This window comes from Choloepus didactylus, chromosome 4 (genome assembly GCF_015220235.1).
Source record: "Choloepus didactylus isolate mChoDid1 chromosome 4, mChoDid1.pri, whole genome shotgun sequence".
Classification (NCBI taxonomy): Eukaryota; Metazoa; Chordata; class Mammalia; order Pilosa; family Megalonychidae; genus Choloepus; species Choloepus didactylus.
Window position 1 is genome coordinate 114,774,204 of NC_051310.1, and position 22,741 is coordinate 114,796,944.

The 22,741-nt window shown below is 34.6% G+C and overlaps 2 protein-coding genes across 5 annotated transcripts in view; one reads left to right on the forward strand and one right to left on the reverse strand.

The window, feature by feature from the left end:
- TRIP4 (thyroid hormone receptor interactor 4) overlaps positions 1–9,601 on the reverse strand; it is a 98,003-nt gene extending 88,402 nt beyond the window's left edge. For 2 of the 3 annotated variants that reach the window (XR_005216445.1, XM_037833718.1), the window contains exons 1-3: positions 9,461–9,601; positions 5,137–5,306; positions 3,556–3,689 (exon numbers count right to left, since the gene is read on the reverse strand). Coding sequence is in view for 2 of the 3 variants with exons in the window: in XM_037833718.1 (XP_037689646.1) it covers positions 3,556–3,689; positions 5,137–5,306; positions 9,461–9,561 (405 nt within the window). In the remaining variant the exon portion in view is untranslated. Of the gene's footprint in view, positions 1–3,555; positions 3,690–5,136; positions 5,307–6,212; positions 6,314–9,460 lie in introns of all 3 variants that reach the window. The other variant, XM_037833719.1, reaches the window with a different exon arrangement.
- A 2,848-nt stretch (positions 9,602–12,449) lies between these two features.
- Positions 12,450–20,241, forward strand: PCLAF (PCNA clamp associated factor). 2 transcript variants are annotated; one of them, XM_037833732.1, is made up of 4 exons: positions 12,450–12,683; positions 12,987–13,067; positions 13,258–13,259; positions 18,694–20,241. In XM_037833732.1, the coding sequence occupies exons 1-4, from the start codon at positions 12,638–12,640 to the stop codon at positions 18,760–18,762; spliced, it is 198 nt and encodes a 65-aa protein (XP_037689660.1). In that variant the 5' UTR covers positions 12,450–12,637; the 3' UTR covers positions 18,763–20,241. The 2 variants fall into 2 exon arrangements, with proteins under 2 accessions (XP_037689660.1, XP_037689659.1); XM_037833731.1 differs by lacking the exon at positions 13,258–13,259 and adding an exon at positions 14,499–14,661 and having other exon boundaries at positions 12,533–12,683; positions 18,649–20,241.
- The last annotated feature ends 2,500 nt before the right edge of the window (positions 20,242–22,741 follow it).

A 22,741-nucleotide genomic window follows, 5' to 3' on the forward strand; every position in this document is an offset into this window, starting at 1 on the left:
TAACTTCAAAACATTTAAAACCAAAACTAAAGTTTTAAAAAAGAATCCTTAGGAAAGTGGTTCAAAGAAGAAAACTCAAGTTATTTTCTACAACCTTCTCTCCTGAATATTAAAATTGAATTATCAAAAGATTACTATTGTATTTTATGCTTATTTCAAATAATTACTAAATAAAACTATGAAATAAGTATGTATGAAATAACACTTTAACAATTTCAACCATTATTTCATCATCCTGACAAGAAAATATTTTCATTACTTTATGCTTCCACTGTATTTTATTAATATTCTATATACTTTCAATTACCATATATAACATATATACATATATAAAATATATATGCTACTTAAAATATAAGTATTTTTACTGATAAGAAAGAGTACTGAATAAGATTAGTCAAAATAATGTGTAGCTGGATTATAAACCTAAATGTGACTATTAAAACCTTTAAACTATTAAAAAAATTTACAAGAATATCTTTTTCACATTGGGGTGGGAAAAATGCCTTAAGAATAAGTCATAAAAACTTTTAAAAAAAAGACCAATACATTTCACTAAGTCAAAATAAAAAAAAAATTTGAGTCAAAACAAAGGACAAATAAAAAATGGACAAAATGACAGAAAATATCTGTAACTGATATAACAAAGGAGCAATACAGAGAATAAGCAAAGAATTCCTATAAATCAATTTTAAAAGATCATCAACTAAGTAGAAAAACAGGCCAAGGATATGATTAAGTAGTTCATAGAAGAGAAAATCCCAAAAGCCAAAAAGCCAAAAAACAAATAAAAAACCACCCTCCAAAATGATACCAACTCTTTCTTTAGAATTCACAGGTATGCAAACTTAAATGCAATACTATTTCTCATCCTTAATATAGGGTAAAACTTAAAAATCCTGACAAAACTTTGTACTGGCAAAGACAGGAAAGAAAAATCTCTTATCCTGCTGGTGAGAGTATAAAATTGGTACAAGCATTTTAGAGACTAATTTGGTTGTATGAACAAAAGAAAAATTAAGGACATGTATAACTCAGCAATTCTGTAACAGGTAACTATACTGTAGAGCGACTGTCTCAAATGTAGACAAAGAAAATATATATAAGAATGTTCTTTGCAGCACTATTCATAATAGCAATACATGAGAAATAATACAAATGTGCAAGAATAAATTAATAAATGGAGAAATTAAATCAATGGAGTATTACATAGGAGTTAAGGAAACAAACCAAATCTATATATCAGCACACACAGTTCTCCAAAATACAGAGTTCTAAAAACAGTTTGCAAAATAATACACTGTACCATTTATGCACATTTATAAAAATCACACAAAATTATACTATGTGTTGTCGCAGTATGAAGTCCAATTTATCTTTTTCTTTTGTTGCTCAAGCTTTTGGTATAAGGTCTAAGGATCCATTGCCTAATACCAGGTCCTAAAGATTTTCCCCTATGTTTTCCTCTAAGAATTTTATAATATTTGTTCTTATATTTAGGTTGTTAATCCATTTTGAGTTACTTTTTGTGTATGGTATGAGGTTGGGTTCAATTTCATTCTTTTGAATGTGAATATCCAGTTTTTCCAGCACCATTTGTTGAAAGAAACTATTTTTTCTACATTGAATGGATTCAGCACAACTATCAAAAATCATTTGGCCATAGATTTGTGGACTTATTTCTGGACTCTCGATTCAACTGCATTGGTTTGTATGTCTGTCCTTATGCCAGCATCAAACTGTTTTGATTTCTGTTGCTTTGTTCTTCTTTTTCAATATGTTTTTGGCTATTTGGGGCCCACTTCCATTCCATATGAATTTAATGATTGGCTTTTCCATTTCTGCACAAAAGGCTGCTGGATTTTCCATGTTTTTCGCATGGTCATCACACTAAGAACTTTTTGGTCACTGCTTTTCTTTCTTACCTTAATTAACTATTCCCTTCTTTGGGGAAAGTAATCCTGTCAAATTGCCACGATTATAAATATTTCTGCCCCCACAGGGCTGTTGTGAGAGCTGAAAGAGAGAATGTGAAAAAGCTCCAAAAGCTGAATTATTATGATGATAATGATGGTGGAAGTTGGCTCAAAATAGGAAAACATCTAATAATAGCTAGAATTGTGTACTTTTTAAGTATAAAAGTACAAAAAAATGTTGAAGCCCTGGTACCTTTCCTTAAATATTTCCATCATCAGATATCTATCAATCTCATCTCTAAGCAAAGATGTCTCTATAATACTTATTTAATCAGGCTGCCCCCTCCCCAAAAGCAGCTGTTGCAGGATGATGTCTCTACTGAGGAATCTGATGATGAGGATGCTGACTCCTTCTCTCTATGCTGCTCTCATATACTACCTGATGTTTTCTGTTCTGATAGTGAAAAACTTGTTATACCTTCTGATATAGAAGCATATTTAACAGAACTTTTACCTAAAAACACTCAACTACAAGTTCCAAATGAAAAAAAGTGGAAAGGCCTTACTATAATAATTGGGACAGATAATTCATATCCTTCAAGTCCCATAATATAAGATTATACTGGAGACCCTAATCAGTTAAAAAAAACTGCGACTATTTTCAAAAAAGCAGAAAGAGCCTTCAACCTTCTTAGATCTAGATAACATGTAATCACCTGGTCCTCTGTGAAAACGGGATGGGGCTGCAGCTGTTACTTTAATCATAAATAAGTCATAAACAATGTAGCAAGGTTGAATACAGTCCTAATCAGATGTATGTTTATCAGTATGATGTAGTAACTAAATTAATCATAGAATAAAATGAAAAAACTAAATTAACAAGTTAAAGACAAGTAATAGTACTCTCTTTTCTGATTTTTAGACTTTGTATAAGTGGAAGTATATTATATTGCTCTTACAGAAATCATAGCTTAATTAGTAAAAATATTTTTAGTAGAATTTTACAGGCATTCAAGGCTAAGTCTTAGATAACACTGCGGATACACTCCTTTGACCCTGAATCACTCATGCTCACGATGCATCATTTACATTCATGGTTTAAATGTAAAAATAGAATATGATTTAATTGGATATAAATCAAGACACTATAAATTCTCTGTAACTCAAACAAAAGGAGCTTTCTGACCTCATGTCCAGTTGAGTCTGGAGGAGTGGGGGCTCCCAGGCTTGGTTATGTATCAATTAATTTTTACATTGTAAACTTGTTCCTTTTACCTTCAGTGGTCCTTTAGTAAAAATGTGTTAAAGTTGAATTCTTGTCTTGAGTGTTACTTATTTTTAAACTATTGTCTGTCCCTATACTATTAATTGAGTGGGAGGTTATTTGATGAACTCCAAACCCCTTGAATGATGACCTGATTAGGCTCAGGCCTTTTCTAATGGAGAGCATAGGTTTCAGGTGTATAGAGACGAACCCGTGATACAGTATGTCATCAACAACATTTTTTCTCTGCAAAATTCATGTACTTGTTGAAAAATTACCAGTCCAGATCAAGTTATAAACTTTGTTTCTGAAATACATTAATCAAGTCCTCTTCTCCATATAGCCAGGAAAAATCCTCATTCTACAAGCACTCACCTTGGCCAAATCAAAAGGTGTTTTAACCTCTACAGCTGTGTCAGGCTCAGCAAATGCAGGAACTTCCTGTCTGTTTCTCCCTTTCCGCCTACTCCTCTTTAGCTGGTCTCCTGATCTCTGCCCATCTAAAATTTCTTTAAAGAAAAAAAAATATATATATATGTTCATAGATTGATAATAGCAGGATTCACTGATGAAACTCTAATGCTAATAAAGAGAAGGCAATGCTTAATTAATATTTTGAGCCAAAACATCAAATCAGGCAGATTTTTAAATTAATTATCTTTCCCTCTCAAGTCGGAATTAAATATAAAGCATTTTCAAGATTATACTCAATTATAGAGAATTCAAACAAACACTACTGGCTAGGACTAAAAAATTGAATTAATTTCTGATATTGTAGATTGTATGATGATGAGTTACATTATTTAGTTTGATGCTCCTCTTTGGTACTATATAACTAAAGAGTTAACGGAATGCTATTCATACTGTAATTGGTTAACATTTTACTTTCATGCAGGTTAAACACATAACTGAAAAATGTTCCTTTAATGCTTATATACATTTTCAAATTATTCTGAAGCCACATTTCATGTCTGGAAACAGGTATTCTTGTGATATTTTCTGAGTTTAAACAGTATGAACTAGAACAATATTCATTACAGATTGAGTAGAACTGAACTAAAAAAAATTACACACATGATTCTGCTTAAGTTAGCTATGAAGATACATGTGGTGACAGAAAATACTATGTCCCATGAACCTTTCCAGTTACCAGTATTTCAACCTTTACTTAAGGACATTAATTTAACTTACCTTCTTTTTAGAAAAATTTTTATAAAGACTTCATTGATATAATTTTCATACCATACAATCCACAATACAATGTTTTTTAGTTTATTCAATCATACCACCCCATCACCACAATCAATTTAGAATATTCTACATTTTGTTTATCTACTTGTTCACTGATGGACATTTAGGTTGTATATACATTTGGGCTATTATGAAAAGTGCTGCTATAAACATTAGTGTGCAAGATTCTGCATGGACATCTGTTTTCATTTATCTTGTGTATATACCTAGGAATAGAATTGCTGGGTCATATGCAAACTCTATGTTTAATTGTTTAAGGAACTACTACACTGCTTTCAAAAGTGACTTGAACATTTTACTTCCCCACAAACAGTGTTTGAGGGTTCTGATATCGCCACATCCTTACCAATACTTCTTGTTTCCTGACTTTTTGATTCTGGCCATGCTAGTGGGTATGAAGTGACATCTCATTAGAGTTTTTTGTTTGTTTTTAATGCAATTTTACTGAGATTTACTCACACTATATAATCCATCTAAAGTATACAATCAATGGCTCACAGTATCATCATATAGTTGTGTATTCATCACCACAATCAATTTTTAAACATTTTCATTACTCCAAAACAAAGAAAAAGAATACAAAAAATAAAGAAAATAAAAAAAGAAATAAAAAGAACACCCAAACTATCCATACCCCTTATTTTCCCCTATTGTTAATATACTTTTTGTCAGTATTTTATTATTCTTCTACCCACCACTGCTTACCATCTTTTTTGAAGCTCTGTTGCAAAGGATCAGAAATCAATTCATGATCATTCTTTTGCCATTTGATTATAAGCTCTTCTATGAATTGACCTTTTTTGCCTTCATTTCCCTGGAGGAGGTCAGCAACATATTCTCGTATCTCTTCAGCACTCTCAATTGACAAAACATACCTCAGAAGGCAAAGACATAAGTTGTTGAAACAAAGCTAGCTTACGCTATGATTTTTCATAATCATAACAGAAATCAAGATAGTAGAAACCATTAATTCATTAGTCCACTGAAATATTTACTTTGAACCAAGTACTATGCTAGATGCTAGGTACATAAATTTGTTAGGACAAGAACCTTAACCTAAGTAGTTCGTAATCTAGCTTTCATAATATTTACCTATTTACTATTTCTCTGTATTTCTAGAATCAAATCAGTGTTAGGATAGGCTCATGGGGCTATTCTTAACATAGAAATACTTTCTATAATTACAAATCTGTAGATGTTACATTCTTTTGGAAATAATATGATTTAACCCTATATTGAAAAATCTAAAATTTCTCTTTTTGTTAAAAACATGAATATATACTACAACCTAAGCAGTTACTGATTCAACATTCTTAAAAATTATAAATCAAGTTAGTATCACATTAGAATAGGTAGAGCTAACTTAAGGAAAAGTTATAAAGGGTTCCTTAAAGTGAAATGGCTGGGAGTATCAGTACAACTTTTCTAGAAATCAATGAGCCAATATTTTAAGTCTTAAAAATGATCCAATAATTCCATTTATACCACCCTATACAAAGTAAGAGATGCAGAAAAACTTATGCAAAAAAAGTTACTTGCATCATTATTTGAATAAGCAAAAAAAATGGGAAACATCCATTCACAGGGGAAGAGGTAAATAAATTGAGTTTTTTGGATATTACAGAGTGTAATATTATTGCACCATTACAAGTGAAAATTTTTAATTATTATTATTGACCTGGGAAAATGTGCCTATTATATTGTTAAGTGAAGTAGTAGGATAGACTGTATAACAAATGACCCCATTTCTATAAAAAGAATGTGTACATACATACACTTACATGTAGAAAAAAGGCTAGAAGGTTATACACCAAAATGGTTACCACTGAGTTGGTAGGCTTAAAGGCAGTTTTTATTCATTTGTGGTCTCTCTTTTTCCTCCCTACAATGAATATGTTTTGAAAATATATTACATAATACCCATAGGAAAAAAACACAGAGAAACAGTGATTAACTCAAGATTGTGGTATGACAGTAATTTTGATTTCCTCCTTTACCCTTTTCTGATTTTTTTTTTTTTTTTAGTTTTCTACAGTGACTATATTTTATCATTAGAGAAAAAAGAAGTGATAAAAATCACTTATAAATTAAGATATCAGATCCTGAAAGCATTATAAAACCTGAATAAACTGTAATTCAGACACACTGGTATGGAAAGCAATAAAAATTATAATAATATTCCTATATCCTTTAAATTTAAAAAGTCATTGTCACATTGTTGATAGCACATGTAATAGATTTTCTCCCTAATGAAGTGGTAGATGTGCAGAATAATGATACATAGGTGAACAAACCTCTGCCTTTGGGGCTCATTAAAAACATATCCTAACCCACTATAGATTTAAAAAAAAAAAAAAACAATGGTTTTTCAGGATTTTTTCATTATAATCAATTTGATCCCCAAATTTATCAGCCCCCACGAAAAGATTAACATTATCAAAGACTCACAGGGCAGTAGGGAACCTCAAGGAATTATTTAATCCTGGAATTTTCAGATTACCAGAAGAGTACTTAAAGAGTTCCTGAAACACTTGAGTAGATCTCTTTTTAACTATTTAACAAAGTATAATAAAGAACAACATTCATCCGAATGTTATACAGTAAATCTTATCAAAATGGAGTCTGTAGACTGTGGAATAAAGTTATGCTAACTTTATGTATAGCTCTTAATGTGTTATGTGTCATTGATGAGGAAGGCAGTAGGTCTGTGCTGTGTTTTATTATTTAGTTTTTTTAATTCAGGCCTATGTGACACCATGCATACAAAATTGTTCAAGTTACTACACTATTATAGTACTCCTGGATCATTCTCAGTTAAATGTTAGGCAAGGCCCAGCAAATTTATACAGCAAATACTTTCATCTTGGTGTAATATCTGTTGTGCAATAACTTGGAACACCTACTTCAAATAGTATTATTGTATCAAAAGCAGTGTTAATGCTTATTTTAGGTTCTGGACACTTCTTGTCTAACTTATATTTACGATAAAAAAATGCAAGTAGGTGTTCAGCTATACTTAGTGATTCAATTTTAAAACAGAAATTTCTAAAGTCAGGTTCCTATTATACTATTGACTGAGGGTGGGGAAAGGGTACCCATCCCCAGCTGCAACTTCACATGCTGTGGTAAGCCCTCACAACCTGTTTCTTAAAAGAACATGTGTAAGTTCTTACACGCACAAAAAGGATAAAGGCTTTGGTACTGAAACCAAAAACAAACCTTGTGTACTCAAGAATCTTCACAGCTTCTATTGGACATATTTTATTTTTAGGAATGAATGAAAATTCTCCCATTTTTGAGCCATTATTTTATGTCAATTCTACAAAACTGCATGTACCTTTATAAATATTTTTAAGAGACACAGTTTTGTAAATATTTAATATTCTGCTAATTTGATTTTGAATTGCAAATGTCAGTATTCTGTTTTGGGGGTTTTATGTTTTATTATATATTTTGTTAAAAAGGAAAAAATGTACATTTTTAGAATGTTTTTATGGGTCAATTTAACGTACTGAAAATAAAAATTTTTTTAAAACCCAGAAATTTCTTATCATTCCTCTTTCAAGGCTGTGGATAAGTTTAACTGAAGAGAATCTGAGACTGCAAAATGAGCTGATAAACAATTATTTATGAGAATCAGAATTTTCTCTATACTGAGTAAGCAAACAAAATAGAATTGGATTCTGAGACTGAGAAGACTACATCTATTATTCACACCCCATTTCAAAATGTTGAATCATCAAAATTGGCCTTAATTTTTCTTCCTGTGACTTTAGAGTGAATAATGTGGTAAATTTTAATTTACTTACATTAATAAAAAACACTTTTTCTGCTTTATATGTTGCAAATTTTCATTTTCATTTGGTAGTGAGCCACTTCTTTTTAAAAATGTTTGAAACTACTTGTTCAATTTAATCATATCCTCAAACAATGATAAAGCCAAACTATATGACTTGGCTGTTCTATTTTTTGGGTAGGCCATTCCACTATTTAATAAAATCCTTTAAAATTGGCTCTCAATTCTCTCCTTGCCAACAAGTCTATTTTCCCAGTCTCAGGAACTCACTTTACTTCCTACAAAAGCCCCAATATTGCCATTGAGGTTTCAATGTCAATCAACTACTTTCAGGTTCCTTGATCAAGTTCCATTTTTTAGAAGTTTTCCCCCTGCCTGAATTCTTTGCACCTCCACCTACCCAGCCTTTAGTTCTCAAGCGAAATGTCATCCTTTCAGGAAAACTTCCAAGCTGCTCAAATGTCTGCGAAGGGCTTTTATTCCGTGCTCCTACAACACCCTTCATTCCCCCCACCTCCAACACTCATCAACAAAACAGAGCCCAATTTTCTTCATCGTTTGTCTTGGTTGCCCCAGTACCTGGCATATAATAGTAGCTCAACAAATATTTGTTAAATCAATTGAAGGCATATATTAAATCATATTCACCATCTCCATTTCGTTTTGTAAGAAACATTAAGTATTAAAGATAAGCTCCGCTAACGAGTCATTTTCTAGATGAGGAAACTAAGATATAGAGAGGAAAATTAAGTTGCCCGAGGTTCCAAAGCCGGTAAATGGCAAAAGAAAAGTGAAACTGGGACTCCTAAGTCAAGAACTATTAGCAATATCTATACCAGGCCGCCTCCAATTAAATTCTAGGTCCTATTTGACACACCCAGACGAGGAAAACTAAAATATTCAGAGTAAGAAATATCTGGAAAGTCAATTTGGCTTGCCCCTTCCCTCCGGAATCTGTAAGGAAATTGGCTCTCGGGACAGTCTTGTAATTCTAATCAGCAGAAATTTGGCGTTTTCCTAGGAAAAGAGGCCAGTGGCAGATTTTGGATCCCGGCACCCTATTTCAGAATACTATACTACAAAGTCGGAGACCATAATTCGCCTAGAGACAGACAATAGTCCCTTTATCACGTTTCTTCACTCGTCAACTTCTCAGTCCTCCCCGAATCCCCGTTCGCATTGCCAGTGCACATCGCACAGCAACTTCCCGCCTAAGACCCGAGCCGTCCTCACTGCATGATCTCCTCGCTGACATCCAGGCCGAAAGTTTTCCGCAACTGCTGGCAACACCAGCATACCAACTGCTCCCGGGTTGCCGCCCCAGCCAGCGCCATCTTCCCCAGACGGAACCAGCTGGTCTGCAAAAGCCACGCGTCCTGCGCCGGACTAGTCCCCTAGGCAACACGGAGCTCGCTCGCCCGGGTTCCGTCAGTCGGCGCCACTCCGCGCAGGCTCACAGCAGTCAACGCCTATCGCTCACACCTGTTCTCCTTTCAGTTTCTTTGCCAATTTACAAGTGTCTTCGAGAACGATGCGCGAGTGATTTTTCTACTACGTCACATGTAGGACTCGAAGCAGGATATTAGGAATTTTGCAAAGAATACAGTGCAAATACTTGTAAAAACTTCAGGAAAAAAACAAAACAAAACAAAACAAAACAGCAACAACAAAAAAAACCCCGGGGACCTGGAGGAAGGGGGTCACCTTTTAAATTGTTTAATGTGAAACATTTAAAACAGTACATGTAAGCTACAGGATTTGTAAACTGGAAGTATTTGCTCTGTTTTTTGTTACTAATATCCGCTGTATTCTAATAGTAGGTTCGCACTGCTAAAATCTCTGATTTGTTGAGCCAGGTCGTCTCCCGGAGACCCAAGATAACTCAGCAAGCTGGCGGGGTGGGGTGGGATGGGGAAGGGGAATAAAACTGATAACTGGATTTGGCTCTGAAGATCTTCCACATGTATCCTCTTTCATAGAATTTAAGCTTTTAAGGTATTTCAATTCAAGATGATCAGATTTAAGGGTGTTCTGCAACTCTACTGGGCTAGTAAAATGTTCTTGGGAAAATTTGGCCGGACATTTCTGCAGAGCATAATGTCTTCTGATTCATTTAACCAATAAATTTAATTGGCTGGTTTTGCTTTATCTTTATAGGTTAAAAGTTCTTCAGGCCCATTAGGCTATTTAGACTAAGTAATTACATTAAACTGAATGTTGTTTCACCTTTTTATGCTGTTTTCATTGGCATAAATAATCAAAATCATGTAAATATATTTGTTTACAATGAGTTTAGAGTATTTTTGTTGCCATTAATTCGGAAAATATATGATTTTCCAAGACTTTTTTAAAAAACAAAATACTCTGTGAATGTTCATTAATAGTGGGTACAAGTTTTTGCTTCTTCAGAAAACTCTGCTACGTTTAATACAATTATAATGTGTCCAGATCATTTACCTGTTTATTCAGTCCTTATAATTAGAAGGTTAACTTCTTGAAGATAGAAATAAGCTTTGTCTTTTTGTACCCCAGGTAGCATATATGTATCCCAGGTAACAAATACATATTGTGATGAAATTACTGGGTCCTTAAGAGTAACATAAGCATACTTTCCTCTTAAGGCATATGTTAATGATTGTAATCTCTAGTTAAAATAATATTTACAATAATTATCATTCTTTAAAACTCATTCTTGGTTGAGCAATGCAGGCACACCCATTAACATGATTTAAAGATATTCTTTGTTATAAATTTAGGTATTCATTCTTACATACCATAACTTTTCTTTAATGGCCTAGGCCTTCACAATTTTCAGGCTCACACTATGCAAGTCCCTGGGTTTTATTTAACTGTGAAGGAGAAGCACTTCTGCAAAGCAAACATTTAAATTATGGATTTTTAGTATGTGGCACTGCTGTTTTTCTCTAACATGCATCCATCACATCAGTATTAAAAAGACAAACATACAAAAAAAAAACAAACCAACACGGCTATAGTAAGATGTAGAATGACCCTATGTCAAAGGTTTATTTTCGATTCTTTCTAGTGATTTATTTTGCATGTGGATTAGGAGAACAGACTAGCAGTTTCACTCTGCAGTTCTAATCTTTGTAGGGCTCTGGGATGTGAGTTCAAATTAAGCAATTCAGACCTGCGTAGACGTCCTATAACTGAAAAGGAAATAATGTGCATTAAACAAAAAACATGCATTGAGATGGGGCATGCCAACCAAGAACAAGGGAATACCCTGGTGCTTGTTGATTTTTCTGGTAAGAATTTGGCTGTAATCTTAGACTCCAGGGTTTAGACAAAACTACAGGTAATTTCCAATACATTTCCTACAATTATAATGTTAACCTGTTGTCTGGATCCTTTCATTCTATCACTTAAAGTAGTTGATTCTGTGAAGCCCTGAGTAGCCTATTTTCTAAAGGTTCAAGCCTGAGTTATTGTAGAGATCAGTGCCCTACGTACACACCAGGGTTGCCTTTCAAGTGAGCATTTAACATCTCAAGGCAAGCATATCTTATCCTGCTTTATGGATGTTTTTCAGAAAGTGAAAATGGCTTCCTAGGGGGTAGTGTGAGTAATCAAAAGACAGGCGTAGGGATAGAAAACAGTTAACAGTTTCTATGCTGAAGTTATGTCCACTGTGTGCTAGGTGTGTAGGTCCACACCCTTAACACATTTGGCAGGTTTTAAAGAGATCATGCAGATTTCCGACTCAGGATTACTTAGTTTCTTTTTATATGTTTGTGCATACAATTCACCCAATGTTTTCTTGTTGTTTTTAGTATCACGTAATCCTAAAAACTCGAAAATCCGTGTAAATAAATTGTATTAGTTTCCTTTTCTTCCATTCCACAGGATTGTTTTAGCATGGACGCTGTTCAGAGAGTTCATGCATGAGGTATCAAAGGAAAGTTTTTATTATGATTTATATCAAAAAGTCCGCTTAATTTCACGTTTCACTTCCAGCAGTCAATCATTATGGATTTAACCCTGTGGTAACTTTTGAAGAAACGTTGAAATTTGCCGTCTTGGTCTGCTGGGTTTTCCTTTCTAAGTAAGCCCGTTTCTCTAGTTCAGAACCTTAATTCCCACACATGGGGCAACCCTTGGAAGGCGTCTTGGCACCGCCCACTGGGTGCGGGTACGAATCATAGGCCTCTGAGAATTGGTGGACGGGTCGGCGACGCATGGAGCGTCGCGGCTGTCATTGCTGGACGCTAGCGATTGGTCCGGCGGTGTCGGCGTGGAACCAATAGGGGCGGCGGTTCAAGAGAGGCGGTGGAGAGCGCGGGAAGGAGACCAATATAAACGGAGGCGGGAGATTCGTTTTCTGGTCCTTGTCCTGTGACATACCAACGGCTGGGAAGTCAGTTTATTGCTTTCATCTCCGGTTTGAACATGGTGCGGACTAAAGCAGACAATGTCCCAGGCGCCTACCGCAAAGGTGAGGCTGTCCAGCTCAGTATTAAAGGGCGGGGGTCCTCTGGCAGCCGGGCCGCTGACGAAAGGGGAGGTGGCTCCCTTAGGCCCTGTGCGCTAAACTCTTCCAGCTCGCCGAGAAGCAGCAGCCCGGCCCCTTTACCTTAAGGAAGAAGCGGCTGGGGCTGGAGGGTGGGGTGGTGGTGGTTATGCGACTGCCCAGGATCTTGGGGCTGTATCCTAGTCACTGGGATGGGGACTGCGGGGAGAATGTGGCCCCAAACCCTCCTGTCCCTTTCTGAAAGCCCTCCTTTGCCTCTCTTCGCAGTGGTGGCTTCTCGAGCCCCCAGGAAGGTGCTTGGTTCCTCCACCTCTGCCACTAACTCCACGTCGCTTTCGTCGCGGAAAGGTAAGATGCGCTCCTGCAAGCTCCTGGAGTAAGAGGAACCCTCCCCAAAGGAGATCAGGCCTGGCACCACAATCCTTCTGACCTGCGAATCCGCCGTGGAATTTATTTTCCTTGAGATCCTCACGCCCGAATTTCTTCCTTGCCCTCTGACATAATGAGGGAGTCTTGGCCTCTTGGCCGGCTGGGGTAGAAGTTGGGGTCGCTTGGAAGAGAATCTCAAGCCTTGGGTTAGAAACGGACACAGCTTAACTTCAAACCTATTTTTCTTTTTCAGGTTAGCTTTTTTATTTTTCTTAATATTGACAGATGGCTTTTTCTTGTAAATGGCTGTTTAAACGCCCCCTCACTAGATTAAGAGTTAGGATGATCACGTTGTCTTCTTTGTTGTAGTTTTTCTGTTTTCGTTTCTGCACGTTTATCTTTTTTCTTTCTCTCTTCTACTTTAGTGTGTGTGGTCTGTGTTTTCCAACATAGCAGCTCCTAATGTTACCTTCAGGAGAGTAGGAGGGGGGACCAGGCAAGGGAAATAGCTTCATGTTGCTCCCTCTGCATGTGGAAATGTTGAGAAAATACTGTGCCATCTGGTGCCTCATTCCTTTCAGTAGGAGGTTGACCAGGCAGGAAGATTAATTCCATACGCTCTAGTAAAGAACATAAAGTGGAACACTGTTTAGGACTTCATGGGTTTTTAAGTTGTCTCAAATTTCCCCCTCATCTAACATTTCATCAGAAAATATTTATTAATTCAGTTTCTTCAGATAAAAGGGAATAGTAGTCAAAATTTTTGTAAGTAGGTTAATTTATTAAGAATATCTTATATCATGTACCACTAGACTATACTCCATTATGGCCACATCCACAGTTGAATCACCAGAGCCAACTGCATAGATCCTTGGACAAAATATGTGTCATCTTTAAAATGATCTCTATTTTTAACCCCACTACTCAACTGTATGAAATTGGTAACATCCTCATTTTAAAGATGAGGAAATTTAAGTTCAATCTACATAACTTGGTAAAGGTCACACAGTGAAACCAGCAGAATTGGGTTTGAATCCTGTGCTCAACTATCTGCTGCTGCTATATACTTTCCAATAGTAAATGCTTTCCTGTAAGACTCCTTCAGGAGATCACTCTTTTTATTTGTTGTATTTGAATAGTTTTGCTTGTGGACAAAATATGAAAAATATTTTCTGGTTGTAAAAATAATGTTAATATTCTTTTTTTAAACTAAAGGATAGCTATCAAACTGGGCTTTATTGGCTGAATACAGCTATATCATGTCACATTTTCTACTTCTTTTAAGACTGATACAACACCATTTCATTTTACACTTGAGAATTAGGTGTTAAAGAAGGAATTAATTTCCCCTTTAAGGAATGGTAATTGTGTTCTTAATTCTTGTTTAGTTCATTTGTTTATGTTTTACAGCCGAAAATAAATATGCAGGAGGTAATCCTGTTTGTGTGCGCCCAACTCCCAAATGGCAAAAAGGAATTGGAGAATTCTTCAGGCTGTCCCCTAAAGATTCCAAAAAAGAGAATCGGATTCCTGAAGAGGCAGGAAGCAGTGGCTTAGGAAAAGCAAAGAGAAAGTAAGTTTTTATTTTTTGGAATACAAAAAAAATATTTATATTCTGGAAACTAAAAGCCAAATGGGACACTGAGTAAATTTTAAAGTTTTTCTTCATGCCAATAAGTGAATACAAATCAAAGATTTTTAAAACTTATATTAAGTTTCTTATTATAAGTCATTCCCCAAATTTCAAACATCACTGGAAGGTGTTATTTTTACCCATTCTAGTCACTCAAAGATGATCAGTTCCCATTCAGATGATAAGTGCTATGTTATTCACTATGAACTTCCTCTCTTTATCCTTTAATTTTCACTGCCTACTTTCTCTTTTACTTATTTCACTTTTTTTTCCAAAAAGCAATTTCCATGTTGATTTATTCTCGCTTGAATTCCATTAAACCTACCGCTCATAAAACTACTAGTTTAACCTCCACAAGAAATATATAACCAATATAAAAAAGTTGGCAAATACAGACATCTCCATCACCTAGAAACAACCAAGATAACATTATAGTTTATTTTCCTTGGAGTTCCTCTATAAATACATGATATTTTAAACAAGATAGGGATAAGACTATACACACAGAGTTCAGTGTGCAACCTTTTTTAAGAAAATATTTAAATCATGTTTTTAGTTTTTAATGACAGAAAAATGCTCATGATAAATGTTAAGGAAAAGTTCTGGATACAAAAGTACAATCGTAATTGTGAAAATGATATGTATATGTACCGTATAAAAATATGTACCAAGTATCAATAGTGATTATCTCTGGGTAAAAACTTCTCATGCTCACTCTGTGTAACCAACTTTAAACAAGTATGTATCACTTAAAAGGATCATGAAAAAATAATGCCAGTTGGAAAAAAGACAAGTTTTTTCATATAATTAATTTGTAAGTATTAGGTTCCAGACTCTGAACAAATTTTAAATGTTGTATTTGAAAGACAAAGGTATTTGACAAGTTTGGAAAGGGTAGGAAAGCAGCTTCATGTCACAGCCTTTGTGATGCCCCTTGCATGTGAGGGCCAGCAGTGCTTGCCACCATGCCTTAAACCTCCAGGAGCTGGTGATCCTACAGTGCATGGAGCAGGGAGCCAGACGCCAATGCCTGGCTTGGGCCAACATATGCAAGGTTCTGGCTGGGGCTGCCGCTTCTGGCGCTGCTCCTACCCACGCAGATTTATTAATTCACTCCTTTATCCAGCATGCCAGATGGCTCCATAACTATAAAGCCCACCACCAAGGGAGGCAGCAGTGCCCTGCAGTCTACATCCAGTCTCCTTATGGTCTTGCGCTCCCTTTTACATCTCCACAGCTAAGAGACTCAGAAACTATACCTATCTAATTCATATTCTAAAGCCTGATCTCTGCGTTATCTAGAAGTTCAGTCTTGCAAGGGAAAAACAGTTCTTCATCAAATCTACTAATTCCACTCCTTTTTTTGTTAACCCAGAAAATATTGAAAATCCCTAAATTTCACTGATTTGAAGACCATCTAAAGGATTTGTCTAGATGATGAATGCCAATATTAAATCTGCTGCAGTTTGATGTACAAGACTGATGAGAGAGGCATCATCAAGAATTAAAGATATGTTTAATTAAGAAATATGGGCACTTAAAAACTCTTGAAAATAAGAATAGATTTCACCTTGCTGTAGAAAATAAGGCTGGGCTTTTGAATGGAATTTTAGTTTTCATTTTGGTTCATTAAAGGTCATAAAATGATTGGTTAATATTAAAAGCTTCCATGATTCTACTTATATGCACATTGGAAGGAACCTCCAGGGGTTACTGTAATTCCTCTGTGTATTGTTTCAGCAGTACTAATTTAATGTTGATAAACTCTAGATAAAATTTTACAGTGTTAAGCTTTCACTATTGTTTTGGGAACGTAACTCCTCTGGGGCTTTGGATTTGACATTTCATTTGACTTTCTATGTAGTAATTGACATGCAGCAAGGAAATGATAGATTGGAATCTACTCCAAATCCAAAAGTAATGAGCATTTCTTACATATAGATTATTAAAGTCAAATGGCAGGAATTTCCCATCACACCTTCCCATCCAACAAGTGTCAGATTCATTTAGCTTGATTCCAAGCATAAGAAGTATACTAACTGCAACTAATCATAAAATGCTGCTTGTTGTTTCTGAATATGTTAAATAATTTTGACCATTTAAAAAATGATCTATCTTGAAGGGACATTTGACAGATCTTGAAATTAAGAGGCAAATGTGAAGGAGTAAAAAATAATGTAAATCAGGTATAAGGAGTAAAAAATAAGGTAAATCAGGTATAAGGGAAACGAAGACTGTATTAAATTCATAAAAAACCTTTGTGCTCTTTCTGGAAATGCTTTTTTAGATATAAGCTTTATGAATCAGAATAGCCACATTGGGAACACTTTTTATATGAGTCAATATTGGATGCTCCAGTATCTATAGTAGTCTTAATAAACCAATATTTGCCATCTTAGAAACCTACACGGGAACAACCAGATCCAACAGATCTCAAGCTACGGTGTGTGTAAATGAACACTCCCTTTTGCTTCATATATGAACACTGTACATATGTTTTGGATTGTACATTGGATTTGTATAACTTATGTAATTTATTTACACTGAATATAAACTAAGTAAAAAGAAAGAGAAAAAAAGAATTGGCTGAAGGAGCAATCAAAACAAAGTATTTGGCATTTGAATTATTTTTTATTTCCATTAAGGAAATAAAATATTTGGCAATAAAACCAAATGTGGTTATAACATTGATAAACTCTAGATAAAGTTTTACAGTGTTAAGCTTTCACTATAAAACCTATATTACAAGCTTTCCATCATATGTTCTCATAAAGAATTTTAATCCACGGTTTAATAAAATCTGACATAGTAGCATTCTCCTAAAACTAGGTAATAGAGATTTACATTATTTCTTTAGGACCATTTCTTAGATTTGAGTTTGTTTAGGAGAGATGTAATTACTCTTTTATGAAGTAGTGAGTGAGTTTATTGGAAGGTCTTCTATAAACTCCCTAATTCATATTCTGTAATATGGTCATTCCTATGGCCTTATTTTTCTCCCAAAAGCAGGGTAAACTCTCATCAGTTGCATGAGGGAGAGTCACTATCAAGAAAGACTATCTGCCTTAATGTTGTACAGAACTAGGATGCTTAAAGTAAATAAAGCCCTTGCAAAAAGGAGATTTGGGTCATGATAGGGTTCATTAGTTAATTTGATTTAATTTCCAGGAAATTCAGTAAAGATCTCTCTATAATCTTTTAGTAGGTGAGTCAATGATAATCTTATACTAAAATCCAATATCCATGTTTGAGCTTTCTCCTTTCACTGCTTAGCTCCCTGACCATTCAGGCTCATGGGATCTAATTTAAATCCTGAGAATTTTAGAGTAGGTCCCACAGATCTTCTGTAGCTATTTGAAAACAAAACAAACAAACAAAAATTGATGATTAAGTTTTATTTCACTTTTTCTGGAACAATTGTAATGAGTACAAAATGTCTTTGGAATAAGTGTACTATCTTTGAAATGCTATGACTACCATATGCCAATACAGACAATATTGGGATTTTACTAAATAGGTAATACATTTATATGGTTCAAAAGGATACGTTGTCAAATATGACAACTTGCTATTTGTATTCTCTACTTAACTGGATCGGTTAATTCTTTTACTTCTTATTATCACAAAGTTCTTCCTTAAGGATTATACTTTGTTTATCAATCTACTTTCCAACATGTTGAAAGAAGATGCTATAGAAATAGCACTTTTAATAAAAATGTAAGTATATCCTAAAGGAGAAACAATGATTCTGCAAATTAACAGGCAAGATAAATTGTTAAAAATTTTGTTGACCTTGTACTTGAAATTCATAAGTATGTATCAATTAATGGAGTCTAATGTTTTCTTATTTTTAGTCACTTGCACTAGACTGTTAATTAATGTTCCTGATTTATATAGGTTTGTAACTTTTTGTTTCATTTTTTACAGTTGATATTTGGGTGACTACTGAAGTTCTCTATTCTTTCCATGGAGCATGTGCTTTGCAACCTGGTCACACAGATGCCGAAAAAGAGTAGAACTTTCCTATTCATCTTTGACTAATATCTCCTGTGTACTCTGGTACTCTAGGATGTAAATTTGCATAAATATGTTTGTTCCTATCAGTTCTGTTGAATGGGCATTTAATTTAAAAATTAGGCTTAATTAGTTATTCAAAAGCAAGTAGTTATTAGTATGTAAGATTAATATATGATACTTAGCTTAGTATTCAGTATAATGCGGTATTTTATTTCCTCCTTTTACCTGTTAAACTTCTTGTTCTTGCTAAAAACAAATCATTACATGGTGCTCTAATTACAAATCTGCTGTATTTTAGATCTGCTTAGATCTTTGTACTGCTGCCATTTTTATTGGCATTTGATTATTGGAATGTTGCCATTTTCCCCTTTTATTTGATTAAAAAAGCAGAGTTAGATTTTGCACATTGAAAAAATTCAGTATTAATTAAACTGAACTTTTTCAGAAAGGGCACCAAATATGTAATATTGAAAAAAATTTGGATGGGTATCCTTAGATAATTTTCATGGCAATTTGATTGATAATCAAAGCTTCTTACAAAAGAAGATAAAGTACTAGCATAGAGTCAGGCAGGAAAATTCCATAAAGTACATTTAAAGAGAGAAATTTTCCTAGGATATGTATTTAATTCAGTATCATAAGATACTACCCTATACTTTTAAAGTTGGAAATAAGTCAGTAAAACATAAAAGGCGAATCATGCTGTAAATGCAGAGGTTATATACTTTTCTAGAGAACCAGGGGTATAACTGAAGAGGTGGATATAATATTACGTGGTAACATGCTTCCTCCTCACTCTTTTTGTTCACTTACATCCTGTTGTAATAATTAACTGTATTTTAACAGGATGTTTTTCTGAAATTTGTTTGCAATAAACGAATACTTATTTTCACAATATACTATCCCTTTCTGTGTTTCCTAAGATTATGTCCTACCAGATATTTCTATTTTATTCCTTCCAAATACAAGTTTGTGCACTCACCTGATTTTATCAACTTCCACATGGCTGAGTCCTGATGATTACAGATCATCTTTTTTTGCTTTGTCCTTAAGAGGTGGGTATTAAACAGAATGTTACTGAATTGGGGACAGAGAGTTTTATGCTAAGTACTTCCTTGATAATTAGATTTCTTAATAAGGAGTAGCTCAGACCAAGTCGGCTAAAATCAAGTTTCGATGGGTCCAAAACCTGATTTGCTATTTTTTTTAATTTGCTATGTGTCAGTTTTGGTGAGAGATTTCATGGTGGAGTGCCCAATGAAGTCTAACTTTGATATGTATTGTTTCTAAAAAACTTGACTCAACCTACAATCTTTACAGGATACAATACTTGATATCTCACTTTTATTATACAGGATTCCTAGGTAATTTTTCCATTTCAAAGTTTTCTTAAAATGTAGCATGGCAATTTAGCTTCTCCTAAACATAAGGAAAATACAGATCTCCTGCTTCCATTGAAATGGAATTAAAAACTAATTTATCCATTAAAAAGAAATTAAACCATGTTTGTAATTTTGTATGTTTCTTTACCAAGTTGATCTGGTTTCCCTCTTTTAATGGATTATTTAAATTATAAAAGCAAGTGTTAAGTTCCTAACCAAACAATGATTAAAACTACTTCTCTCAAAGTTTCAAATGCTAGAACCTTGTGAGGATTACATATGTATTTAGTGTTTAAATAGTTTCATAAAGGAAGGGCAAATACCATAGAGAAAATTATACTATAAAGAGGGCTCAGAGATATTTAAAAGATGACAAATGCTTCTCTTTGAAAAAAAAAAAAAAAGCAGAAAATGAAGCCCAAACTAAGTGAACCTTTTATGTACCTATATATTTACAAATCTCATTAAACTGAGATTTCTTCAGACTAAGTCACTTTTGGAAAAATTGAAGATTCGGCTGGGACTAGGTCTGACCAATATTGTTAAAATGTTTTCTTTGACCTTTAAAGATAGCATATGTATGTGGTACAGATCTTCATTGAACCAAACCTTAGGTATCATTCTTGTTCAACCCCAGCCAATTATAGTTGTTTTTCAGGTGATGTTTTAGTTTTCTAGGCTGCTGAAGCAACTTCCAGGAAATGGCTTAAACAATGGACATTTATTAGCTTCCAGTTTTGAGACTAAATGAAAGTCCAAATCGAGGCATCATCAGGGTGATGCTTTCTCCGTGAAGACTGTGGTGTTCTGGGGTGGGCTGCTGACAATCCTTGGCACCTCTGGCACATGGCAAGGCACATGGTGGTGAATTCTGGTCTCTCCCTTCTCTTCTGGGTTCCGTTGATATCTAGCCTCTTGCTTCCTGGAGCTTTCTCTCTATTTGTCTGAATTTCACTCTGCTTATAAAGAATTCTAGTAATATGATTAAGAGCCATCCTGATTATGGTGGGCCACACCTTCTTAACTGAAGTAACCTCATCAAAAGGACCTGTTTACAATGGGTTCACACCTACAGGAATGGATTAAATTTAAGAACACTTTTCTGGGGTACATACAGCTTCAGGTGATCTGTTCTACTATTCGGCAACTCTTAACTGTGAAAAATGTGTAAGTTAAAAAAATTATATTTTTGTAACTCCCCTACTTCTATTCTTGGTTCTATCCTTGAAATAACATAGAACAAATTATTCCTTCGACATGATGATAACCTTCAAATATTTAAAGATATCACATCTTTATCTTCTTCTTAAGGCTACACATTCTATTGTTTACATCACTTGGTTGTCAGATTCCACAGTATCCTAGGTGAGCAGCTTTCAAGAGACTGGGAGAAAAGACTGGAGGTCCCATATTTATCTACAGGATGAAGGGCTTATGAAGGCTATTTGAAATCTAGCCTAGATCCTAGAGCACTATCTTATAGTTCTTATAAAGAGTTTGGGTTGCTCTAGCACTGTTTGCAAAATTCTAGAAGTGTAGTTAAGCTCACATACTTAGTTTTATTTCTTGGTTGTTGTGCTTTTCATCTTTAGAGGTCTCCAAGCAATGAGTATGTTGAAAATGATAGAATTATAGAGATCATGTGACTATTCAGGAGTTACCCATACACCTATTTAAAAATCACTGAAATTTTTTTTTTTTTTAAATAAAGCTATAGGAAAAGAGGATACAAATGCTGCTTGGAAATAGTTTTTCTTCAGGCAGTGGGAAAAGGGACTGATAATGGGAATTTGCATTTCTATAATGGTTTAAACTCACATTTAATCTTAACTATTCATTTTACTCAATAGAACATTTCTTTTTATAAAACACATTTACCATACTCATGATTTAATTTTTTTAGGGACAACTAAGTCCACCATTGTTTTAAATAAGTTATTGCTTGTTGGGCTCATAATTTTACTTTCCTAATTTAAAGTTTTTTGATATTTAAACCTGTTGGCAATTGAGTTATCAAGCTCTAATTTGACCTGCTAACAAGTTTATTGTCATTTTCAGCCAGGGTTTTTAAAAAACAATGGATTACTGGATGTGCTCAGATACCATTTGTACTAGTTTGCTAAGCAGACAAAAGCAATATACCAGAAATGTGTTGGCTTTAACAATGGGAGTTTATTAGCTTACAACCTAATGATGCTGTGAAAATGTCCAAATCAAGGCAGTATCAAGACAATATCTTCTTCCTAAAGACTGGCTGCTGGTGATCCTGGACTCCTGTCACGTGGCAAGGCACATGGTGGTGTCTGCTGGTATCTCCCTTCTCTTCCTGGTTTCCTTGCTTTCAGCTTCTTGCTTCTGTGGCTTTTTCTTTATCTTAATTTCATTTTATGAAGGATTGCAGTAAAAGGATTAAGACCCACCTTGGGCCATGCCTTAACTGAAGTAACATGATCAAAGGGTTCTACCTACAATAGGTTTACACCCACAGAAATGGATTAGCTTTAAGATCATGATTTTTCTTGGGTCCATACAGCTTCAAACCATCACACCATTTGAATTGTGTATGTGTGTGTGAGTGTGTGTGTGTGTGTGTGTGTATACTCCCACATTGATGCATGTTG

Excerpts from the sequence above, each read along its gene's own strand:
- PCLAF (XM_037833731.1), top strand. The coding sequence starts at position 12,638 with ATGGTGCGGACTAAAGCAGACAATGTCCCAGGCGCCTACCGCAAAG. Across the intron at positions 12,684-12,986 it reads CCCAGGCGCCTACCGCAAAG|TGGTGGCTTCTCGAGCCCCC; the intron begins GTGAGGCTGTCC and ends CTCTCTTCGCAG. Across the intron at positions 13,068-14,498 it reads GTCGCTTTCGTCGCGGAAAG|CCGAAAATAAATATGCAGGA; the intron begins GTAAGATGCGCT and ends TATGTTTTACAG.